The sequence below is a fragment of the Salvia hispanica genome, unplaced genomic scaffold (genome assembly GCF_023119035.1).
Source record: "Salvia hispanica cultivar TCC Black 2014 unplaced genomic scaffold, UniMelb_Shisp_WGS_1.0 HiC_scaffold_196, whole genome shotgun sequence".
Classification (NCBI taxonomy): Eukaryota; Viridiplantae; Streptophyta; class Magnoliopsida; order Lamiales; family Lamiaceae; genus Salvia; species Salvia hispanica.
Window position 1 is genome coordinate 4,746 of NW_025951911.1, and position 10,382 is coordinate 15,127.

The 10,382-nt window shown below is 42.9% G+C and overlaps 2 protein-coding genes across 2 annotated transcripts; one reads left to right on the forward strand and one right to left on the reverse strand.

Annotated features, from left to right (window-relative positions):
- Positions 1 to 1,262: 1,262 nt before the first annotated feature.
- On the forward strand, positions 1,263 to 6,680 carry LOC125198691 (cellulose synthase A catalytic subunit 1 [UDP-forming]-like). Its single transcript, XM_048096999.1, has 14 exons — positions 1,263 to 1,524; positions 2,023 to 2,218; positions 2,310 to 2,491; positions 2,753 to 2,870; positions 2,959 to 3,145; positions 3,230 to 3,496; positions 3,584 to 3,929; positions 4,022 to 4,159; positions 4,247 to 4,372; positions 4,482 to 4,694; positions 4,793 to 5,057; positions 5,134 to 5,330; positions 5,441 to 5,791; positions 5,868 to 6,680. The coding sequence occupies exons 1-14, from the start codon at positions 1,444 to 1,446 to the stop codon at positions 6,453 to 6,455; spliced, it is 3,255 nt and encodes a 1,084-aa protein (XP_047952956.1). The 5' UTR covers positions 1,263 to 1,443; the 3' UTR covers positions 6,456 to 6,680.
- Positions 6,681 to 6,909: 229 nt separating this feature from the next.
- On the reverse strand, positions 6,910 to 9,925 carry LOC125198693 (adenine nucleotide transporter BT1, chloroplastic/mitochondrial-like). Its single transcript, XM_048097000.1, has 3 exons — positions 9,017 to 9,925; positions 7,685 to 7,846; positions 6,910 to 7,604 (listed from the first exon to the last, which is right to left on the reverse strand). Exons 1-3 carry the CDS (start codon positions 9,536 to 9,538, stop codon positions 7,128 to 7,130), a joined length of 1,161 nt encoding a protein of 386 aa, XP_047952957.1. The 5' UTR covers positions 9,539 to 9,925; the 3' UTR covers positions 6,910 to 7,127.
- Between the last annotated feature and the right edge of the window lie 457 nt (positions 9,926 to 10,382).

Below are 10,382 nucleotides of genomic sequence, written 5' to 3' on the forward strand. Positions count from 1 at the left end.
GAGCCGGGACGGGAGGGCGTTGGCGTACAACACCGCAAAACGGCCGACCGCGGCCCCGATGCGCTCCCACCCCTTCCGGACCTCCTCCCCGTTGAAGTCCTTCCCGTGCGGACAATGCCTCTTGTAGGCAGCTCTAATCTTCACTCCACATGTTGACGACCTCGCTGGTTGTTCGCAACCAGACGGATCGTCGCACACCTCCAACCACCCCCGGCCACCCCGGCCGTACTCATCTCCTCCGTCCGGGGGTGTCGTCAACAACGGGCTGGCGACGACTCGCCGACCGCCTGGCCTTCCCCCTCGTCTTCTTTCTTCGCGCGGCCCGCCCCGTCTGGAATAGGAGTGTCCGGATCGCCGAGATCGATCCCCATGTCATGCGCGATGACAAAAGGTCATCGCCAATCGAACTCAAGGCTCTCCACCTGGGTCGACGTGTGAGACGAAGCCGTAAAAAAATCCAGAGAGGGACGATAGCCGTGTCCCCCCCTCGGTTGACCCCTGCATCCCCGGATGCATACCCATCATCTCGCTGCCGCGCATCCGGGGCATACCTCCTCACCCCCTGCCTCGCCGCTGGCCGCATCCTGCTCCGCCGCCCGGCATACCCCACGGTGCATGCTCCCACCCTCCTGGCGCTCCGACCATCATCCCCATCATCCGATTCCAAGGGACGTTAAACCCTTGGCCCATCTCGCCCGCCAATCTGGCCCCATCCACATCCCACGATGCACCGTGGGGAGTTGAGATCCACTCGTCGTTGGACTGGACTCGTTGTTGTGATCCATCGCTCGATGATGCTCTTGTACAGAGTTAGAGAGAGAGAAAACTCGTTAAAACAAGTGGTGCAAATGAAAATGAAACTAAAATCGCGTTTATATAGGTTTTAAAAAAAAAATCAAAATACGGCGCTGCCCGATCGGGCCGCCACAATGGCGGCTAACGCCACGCCACCGGCTAGCCCACGCTGAAAATTTGGCCGATTTCTCGCTCGCCTACTCCAATGGTTCGACTAGCCGGCATTGGAGATGCTCTTACCGTCGTTTTTAATTGTTGTGATGTGTCGGTAGAATTATTTAAAAGGATTTGATTAGTTAGTGTATTTAATTAATTTCCATGAGGAAAATGACGTCACAAAGTTATCGAATGAAAATTGATTTTAAGACAGCGGTGGAATGGCTACCTGCTAAACAGGTAGAAACTCATCAAATTATCAAAGAGAAATAAAATCAATTAATTAATTCCTCCAAAGAAAAGATAAAAAAGACAAAGCTGTTGCAGTGTTTAGAACTGAAGAGGAGTAGAGAGAGGGGAAAGCTAGAGAAATTATGGCCGATTGATTGAGGCGATTTCGATGCCCTTCTCCTTCTCAGAGTGTTGACAGCTTCAATTTGAAAGTAAATTAACCAATCAAAACTCAGCATTTCCTGCTAAAATTAGGGGAAAATGGAGGCGACTGGGGGAATGGTGGCTGGATCACACAAGAGGAATGAGCTAGTTAGAATTCGCCATGATTCTGATAGCGGGGTATGAAACTTTTATCCTAGGTCACACTGCATTTTGGTTCTAGTTGTTGAATTATTCTTTTTATTTTATTTTATAATTGTAATTTGGGTTTTGGATCTGAATTTTAGTAGCCTAGTAGTGAATTAGGCAGCTGAAGTTTGGATCTTGGAGTGGATTCAGAAAATGGTTTTAGATCTCTTTTGTTCCTTTTAGCTTTTTGATTGAATTAGGTTGAAGTAGTCTGCAAAATGCTGTGGTTAGATCTGTACGGAGTTGTTATTGGAATGGACTAGTGTTGTTTGTGGAATTTGGATTGGAGCTCAAGTTTACTTGATTGATGTTTCATACTCTTTAATTTGGTTTTAGTGTAAGATTTCTGCAGTATTTTGGATATTCATGTGATCTGCATTTACCATTACTTTATTTAATGCTCGGATCATGCATGGAAGGGATCTGATTCCATGGATTGATTTGGTTTCGATTGTGTTCTGATCATTGCAATGCTTGTCATATATGCAGTCAAAACCAGTGAAGAATCTGAATGGCCAGATATGCCAGATTTGTGGAGATACTGTTGGAGTGACTGCCACTGGGGATGTCTTTGTTGCTTGCAATGAGTGTGCGTTCCCAGTTTGTCGTGCTTGTTATGAGTATGAGCGCAAAGATGGGAATCAGGCTTGTCCGCAGTGTAAGACTCGTTACAAGAGACTCAAAGGTTAGTTGGCTTCGTATGATTTACATGAAGATTCTTGTTTCCTGATTTTCCTCTTAAATAGAGGCATATGGACTTATTTATTCTGTCATAGGGAGTCCGAGAGTTGATGGGGATGATGATGAGGATGAGGATGATGATTTGGAGAATGAGTTTAGTTATGCTCAAGGAAAGATGAAGGCCAGATCTCAGTGGCAGTCTGATGAGGTTGAGCTCTCTGCATCGTCTAGACATGAATCTCAGCAACCAATCCCTCTTCTTACTAATGGACAGCAAGTAAGTCAAGCAAACACGTTAATGATAAATACATGTATTAGAACATAATTTGAATCTAGTCACGTCCAAACTCCCACGCTCGGTTATACATCAAAAAATCAGATCAAAGTCACTCTCGTCAATCAGTCATAGTTGCTGTTATTTATCTACATCTGAATTAGATCATATGTGCTTTGCTCTTGCCTTGTAATGCATTTGGCATCAACTCTTATTTTGTGGACAAAGTGTAATTTGATTCTGTCATGTTGTTGATATTGATAGGTCTCTGGTGAGATTCCTCCTTCTATACAAGACACTCATTCTGTTAGAAGCACATCCGGTCCTTTGGGCCCTGGAGACCGTGTTCACTCCCTCCCTTATGTTGATCCACGACAGCCGGGTAATTACTTGTTAAAGATATTCGTTAATTATGTCATTCATCATATTGGTTTCATGCAAACAATTTACAATACTGTTGATTTCTGCAGTTCCTGTAAGAATTGTTGATCCTTCTAAAGACTTGAATTCTTACGGGCTTGGAAATGTTGACTGGAAGGAGAGGGTGGAAGGTTGGAAACTAAAACAGGAGAAAAACATGGTAAATATGAACAGCAGATACAGTGAAGGGAAAGGAGATATTGAAGGCACTGGATCAAATGGAGAAGAATTGCAAATGTAATTTCTTTTTTCGAGCATAATTTCCCTCTAGAAATTCTAGATTTTCATATAGAGAGATGCTAATAGTTGCATTGATGACAGGGCTGATGATGCTCGCCAGCCTATGAGCCGCGTGCAGCCTATTTCCTCTTCTCATCTTACCCCCTATCGCGTTGTGATCATTCTTCGACTAATCATCTTGGGATTTTTCTTGCAATACCGTTGCACCCATCCGGTGAAGGATGCTTATCCTCTGTGGCTTACATCTGTTATCTGCGAAGTTTGGTTTGCTTTGTCTTGGCTTCTCGACCAGTTTCCGAAGTGGTATCCAGTTAGTCGTGAGACCTTTCTTGAAAGACTTGCACTGAGGTTAGTGAATGGTTTTCATGTTCAGCTCCATAGTTGTAAGGATTGTGATTGTGATACTGTCCTAACTTTTCTCTTTGATGTTCACAGATACGACAGAGAGGGCGAGCCTTCCCAGCTAGCACCTATTGATGTGTTCGTCAGTACCGTGGATCCCATGAAAGAGCCTCCTCTTGTAACTGCCAACACGGTCTTATCCATCCTGGCCGTGGACTACCCTGTCGACAAAGTCTCATGCTATGTTTCAGATGATGGTGCTGCAATGCTTACCTTCGAAGCCCTCTCTGAAACGGCCGAGTTTGCCAAGAAATGGGTACCTTTCTGCAAGAAGCATCACATCGAACCTAGGGCACCCGAGTTCTATTTTCAACAGAAGATAGATTACCTGAAGGACAAGATTCAACCTTCTTTCGTCAAAGAACGCAGAGCAATGAAGGTGAATCACGAGTCTCTTGTTGTATCGCATACTAAAGCATGAATCTAGTTAACAATGAGCTGTAATTGTATTACTTAACATGATTCCTACAGAGAGAATACGAAGAATTTAAGGTCCGAATAAATGCTCTCGTTGCAAAGGCTCAGAAGATGCCTGAAGAAGGGTGGACGATGCAAGATGGAACTGCTTGGCCTGGGAACAACACACGGGATCATCCAGGAATGATTCAGGTTTATTTTTACCCATCGAGTATATGATACTTGCTTACCAGTTTATTGCTGGTCTTCTAACTCTTTTCTCCTGCCTCTCGTTATCAGGTCTTTCTGGGGCATAGTGGAGGTTTTGATACTGATGGAAATGAGCTACCACGATTGGTTTATGTTTCTCGTGAGAAGCGTCCTGGATTCCAGCATCACAAGAAAGCTGGAGCTATGAATGCTTTGGTAGGTGATTCTTAATTGCATTGCATTGAGCTTAACAACATTTTCTTATTTTCTTCAACATTCTCTTGGCTGTAGTAACTGATTCGTGACCTGTTGTTATTTGCTTCAGATTCGTGTGTCTGCTGTCCTTACTAATGGAGCATATATTTTGAACGTTGATTGTGATCACTACTTCAACAACAGTAAAGCTTGTAAAGAAGCCATGTGCTTTATGATGGATCCTGCTTATGGGAGGAAGACTTGCTACGTTCAGTTCCCACAGCGTTTCGATGGCATTGACTTGCACGATAGATATGCTAACCGCAACATAGTCTTTTTCGATGTACGTGCCCTTGACTTTTAGGAACAGTCACTCTTTGATTCCATGATATCTTTCTGATCCACTGATCCATAAGTTATCTTAAATTTGCGTATCTGCAGATCAACTTGAAAGGGTTGGATGGCCTTCAGGGTCCCGTCTATGTGGGAACTGGGTGCTGCTTCAACAGACAAGCGTTGTATGGTTACGACCCTGTCCTAACGGAAGAGGATCTGCAGCCAAACATTATCGTCAAAAGCTGTTGTGGGTCGAGGAAGAAAGGGAGGCATGCCAACAAGAAATATGTCGATAAGAAGAGAGCAGCTAAAAGGACTGAATCGACCATCCCGATCTTTAACATGGAGGACATAGAAGAGGGTGTAGAAGGTAGGATTTCGTAAAAATAGGACCAAACTGAAAATTTCAGAAATTGTAGAAATTGATGCAATTGCTTTCTTGACAGGATATGACGACGAGAAGTCACTTCTCATGTCTCAAAAGAGCTTGGAGAAGCGATTTGGTCAATCTCCTGTCTTCATTGCTGCTACCTTTATGGAAATGGGAGGCATACCGCCCTCGACGAATCCTGCAACTCTATTGAAAGAAGCTATCCACGTCATTAGTTGTGGATACGAGGATAAGACTGAGTGGGGCAAAGAGGTATACCCCGTTGTACTTTATTTGTGTTTTGAGTCGATGTATGTGTTTTTTTGGTGTGGTTTCTTGAAATGAAGTTTGAGGCATTAACTCGGTCGGGCCTAATTTTTCAGATCGGGTGGATCTATGGTTCCGTCACGGAGGATATTTTGACCGGCTTTAAGATGCACGCACGTGGATGGATTTCCATCTACTGCATGCCTCCTCGCCCAGCATTCAAAGGTTCGGCTCCTATCAATCTGTCTGATCGTCTCAACCAAGTGCTTCGGTGGGCTCTGGGCTCCATCGAGATTATGCTTAGTAGGCATTGCCCGATATGGTATGGCTACAACGGGAAACTGCAGCTCTTAGAGAGGCTCGCCTACATCAACACCATTGTGTACCCACTCACCTCGATCCCGTTGCTCGCCTACTGTGTTCTTCCTGCCATATGTCTTCTCACCAACAAATTCATCATTCCCGAGGTTAGTAACGAACACGATATAATCGATTTTTTCGTCTCGTGAGCATGAATATTGACCGATTAATATCCTTGTGTAGATAAGCAACTTTGCTAGCATGTGGTTTATTCTCCTCTTCATCTCGATTTTCGCCACCGGCATACTCGAAATGAGGTGGAGCGGCGTCAGCATCGAGGACTGGTGGAGAAACGAGCAGTTCTGGGTCATCGGTGGGACGTCCGCACATCTCTTCGCCGTCTTCCAAGGTCTCCTGAAGGTGCTGGCCGGCATCGACACCAACTTCACGGTCACGTCGAAGGCGTCCGACGAGGACGGCGACTTCGCGGAGCTCTACGTGTTCAAGTGGACGGCCCTCCTCATCCCCCCGACCACGGTCCTCATGTTCAACATTGTCGGGATTGTGGCTGGTGTCTCGTATGCCATCAACAGCGGGTACCAGTCGTGGGGCCCGCTCTTCGGGAAGCTCTTCTTTGCCATCTGGGTGATTGTCCACTTGTACCCCTTCCTCAAGGGTCTCCTCGGGCGGCAGAACCGCACCCCGACCATCGTCATCGTCTGGTCGATCCTCCTTGCCTCGATCTTCTCGCTGCTGTGGGTCCGCATCGACCCCTTCACGTCGGACGCTACGAAGCGGGCCGCGCAAGGGCAGTGTGGTGTCAACTGTTAAGGTTGCTTGTGTATATAGACAGAAGACATGAAAGTAGAAACGACGTCATTTTGGGGAGAAAGCAAAGTTGTGTTTTTCTACATTAGGTCTGAAGATTTTTGGCCAATTTCTATTCAAACTATAATTATTTTTTTGTATACAGTGTTGTTTCAAGCAAGCATTTGTATTTAGTATTTATGGCAAAAACATGTCTTAAGACTTATAATATTCCCCTATTTTGGTGCATAACGCCTTGTAATTTTTCTAAGAATCTATCTCATTGCAATTTATTTCAAGATTGCATTTTTTTTATTGATTCATTCTACTGTTATAGATATAATCTAAGTATAAAATAAAGAGAGACAACATTTGAAATATTTTTACCATTAAATTGAAGGTAACCTAAAGAAATTTACCAAATATAGAAGGAATTAATTTCTACAGACGAATCAAATTGGAAAAATGCTCATTTGAATTGACAAAAAAATTGAGATTCAACCTCTGTAGATTCCAAACATGTTCAATGAAATTGCAGCTAGAATCTAACTCTAAAAACACCATGAAAGAAAATTCAATATAAAAAAACTTTCAAATGAGAGAAAAAAAGGGTATGCAAACAGTCAAATGCCAAAAAAACTTTGTATCCTATCTTTGAATTTGTTTCCTTATTCTTTCTTCTCTCAGTCAATCTCTCTACTCTTCCTCTCCTTCTTTCTCTACCAAAATCTTCTTGCACGCCTCATAGCACATGAAAGAGATGCCGGCAGCCGGCACGAGCTTCAAGCAGCTCGGCCCGAGCCCTCGGTACAGGCCTTCGAGCCCCTCCCGTTCAAGAATGCTTGCGAGAGCGTGGAGCACGTTCTTGTACACGTGCCTCCCGCTCACAGCCCCAACCTGCATATGCTTCCGAGCTACCTCCAGAGGAAACGTGGCGGTGCTGGAAATGGCGCCGGCAGCGGAGCCGATGAGGAGGGTCTCGATGTTGCCAATCCTCTCCTGCTTGAAGACTTTCCGGTAGGCTTTCCGCAGAGTGTCATATGCACAGTAGTTGGCTGCGGCGTACGGGATCACTCCGATGAGACTGGGAGTGAGCCCTCTGTAGAGCTCCGGAAAGCCGCCCTCTTGGAATATTTTAACAAAGGCGTCGAGCAAGCCATTGTATGCTTCTCTCTGTGAAATGGAAGGCAATGCAATGAAGGTAAACACTCGATGAAACGGGTAGGTGTTGCCGTGTGTTGGTGATATTTTACCTGTATGGTTAGTCGAGTCTTGACTAGCTCGAGGGGGTACGTGACTAAAGTCGAGCTGACACCAGCACAAGCCCCCGCAACCAACGAAGGGGGAACACGCAGTTTTGGTTGTTCACCGGGTTTTGGTGAGAGATTCTTGTTCACAGTGTCGTAAACGAATAACTACAGAAAACAAACAGCTCTTAGGAATGGATATGAACACGTATTGACACTTCAGTAAAATGCAGTAAACTACAGACGGGAAAACTTTACATTTTCATTACAAACTTATAACAACAGGCAAAGAGAAGGGAAAGACAATGAATCAAATAGGCGTAACTACTGTTCATATACAAATAAGAAGAATGTGCATTGTTAGAAGAGTTATCGAATCCTATCTTGGCCGAAAATCCTTTCCTAACTCATCTGCTAATCAAAACATAATAATCAACTAAGTAAGATGATAGTGCCATGAACTACTCATAGAGGCCTAAACCATAGTACAAAACTAATAACGAATTTAGACAAGGTAAAATGACAAGGAATGAGGTCGTAGTCTCTATCCTAAGATTACATCTCTGTTTGAAAGCCAATGACCAATTTTGTCATGTTAATTTTCTACGAGGTGCTAGACACGACAAAGCTTAAAAGGGTATATAGTATAGGCCGTAGACCACAAGAAACATATCTTGCTACATTTGGTTGAGGTTGAAATCTGGTTAAGGAAAACAACATAGTGGTAACAAGCAACTGAAATCAAACATCAAAGTGAACATCAATGCAAACAGTTAGAATATAACAACGATGGATATACGACTTAGAAGACAGATAAAAAGGTGGAAATCATCACAAAGAAAATGACAATCCTTTCTAATTCTTTCTCATGCTCATGATATATGTCATATTCACAATAAACCAGCAAATACAGAACATATACACTCTACCAAATCCAAAACTCTAATCCAATTAGCATGTGATTCAACTCAATTTCCAATATAACAACAGGATGATTCAATGCAGAACACTTGGAATAAAACAAAGGTGAATATTAGTCTTGGAAAGATAAAAAGGTGAAATCATCACAACAATCCTTTCGGACTTCTTCTCACGCATATTCACTACAACCCAGCAAATTTAGATCATAAACATTCTACCAATTCCAAACTTGAATCAGCATGTGATGCAACTCAATTTCCAATGCACACAAACAACACAATGATTCAATAAAATCAATCAAATAATAAAACTAGCAATCATACTTCAATAAACTCAAACCACAAACTACACACACAAACACAATCAACACTAGAAAGCAATGTACATAGACAAAAAACACCCCATCCAATCTTATACCTCTATGGCTTTGCTAGGCGCAACACGAATCACATTGACAAAATTCCCCCTAAACAGCCCTTTCCACCCCTCACTCTGCATAATATTCTGGAACACCTCGGAGCTAGAATTCCCACTGCTCCCAACCATCAAATGAGTCCTAATCGTCTCCAACGGCGCCACTGCAGTCCTAGAGACAGCCCCCGCAATCCCCCCACTGATCAACCTCCTCAAAGAGGGGTTAGAAACCTTAATCTTCAGCTTAAGTCCCCTTTTCTTCTTCCTATCCACCAACTCACTCTCCTCCTCCGACAAACCTTGATTCTTGACACCCTCAGGCAATGAAACATACTTAACCAGCAAATCAGCATAGGGCAATTTGAAACCCCCATTATCATCGTTTCCCATTTGAGAAACAGAGGCGAATAAGCCACCACCAGGGTAAAAATTGGAATCTTGGAGATTCCATTGAAGCCCTAAATTGGAATTCGATGAGGAAAACTCTTTTCTATTGGAATCCAAAGATTGCATTTTTACACTCATATTCAACACAAACCTCCTCAAGAACTCCTCCTCCTCGCCTCTCTCTATCCAAAACTCAATTCAATAGCACCACCCTTTTCTCTCTAGAACTCAATACAGTTTCTTGGAATGCTTAAAAATGAATGCTTTAAGATGAAAACTCCAATTCCAAGGGTAGGTGAGAGAGAGGGAGAGAGTAAAATTGCAAGCAAATCAAAACATTTGGGAAAGAGAGCTAATTTAATCCCTCAGTGATGTAAAACAATGCTAATAAATAGTGTATTTAGGAGCTGAGCTTAGGCTTGAAATTGCAGAGGAGGCGGAGGGTTCAAGGGGATTGTTTAAGGGAGAGAGGGTGGCGGAGAAGATGCGCCGCCGTTGTTTCTTTTCTCAACCCTTTTCAAGCAAATTGTAATATATTTCGATATATCAATATAAAGATACTGTTTCTCTTTCCCTTTGTATATTGAGTGACACGTTTTTCGCATAATACCATCTCCAATGTTAAATAGGTAAAATAGGTAAGTAGTAATTCTTCTTCTCAATAGTATGTCAGATGTACTAAAAATTCAACTGCTTGGCATGATTTAGACCATTTTCATGCTAGTCATGTAACCAGTAGTAATAAAAATAATTCAAAATATACTACGTTCTGAAATTAAAATCACGATTAAATTCTTTGAATTAAATTTACGAGACATATACGGGAAAATTCATTAATTTTATTTAAATAAAAAAATTACATTAACTAAAAATCAAAAAAATTATATAATAAAAAAAATCCGGGCTTCCACACACGAGCCACCGCCCCACTCTACTCCTCACTAATTTATTAAAAAAATACATTAAAAAATGTTAGCATGCC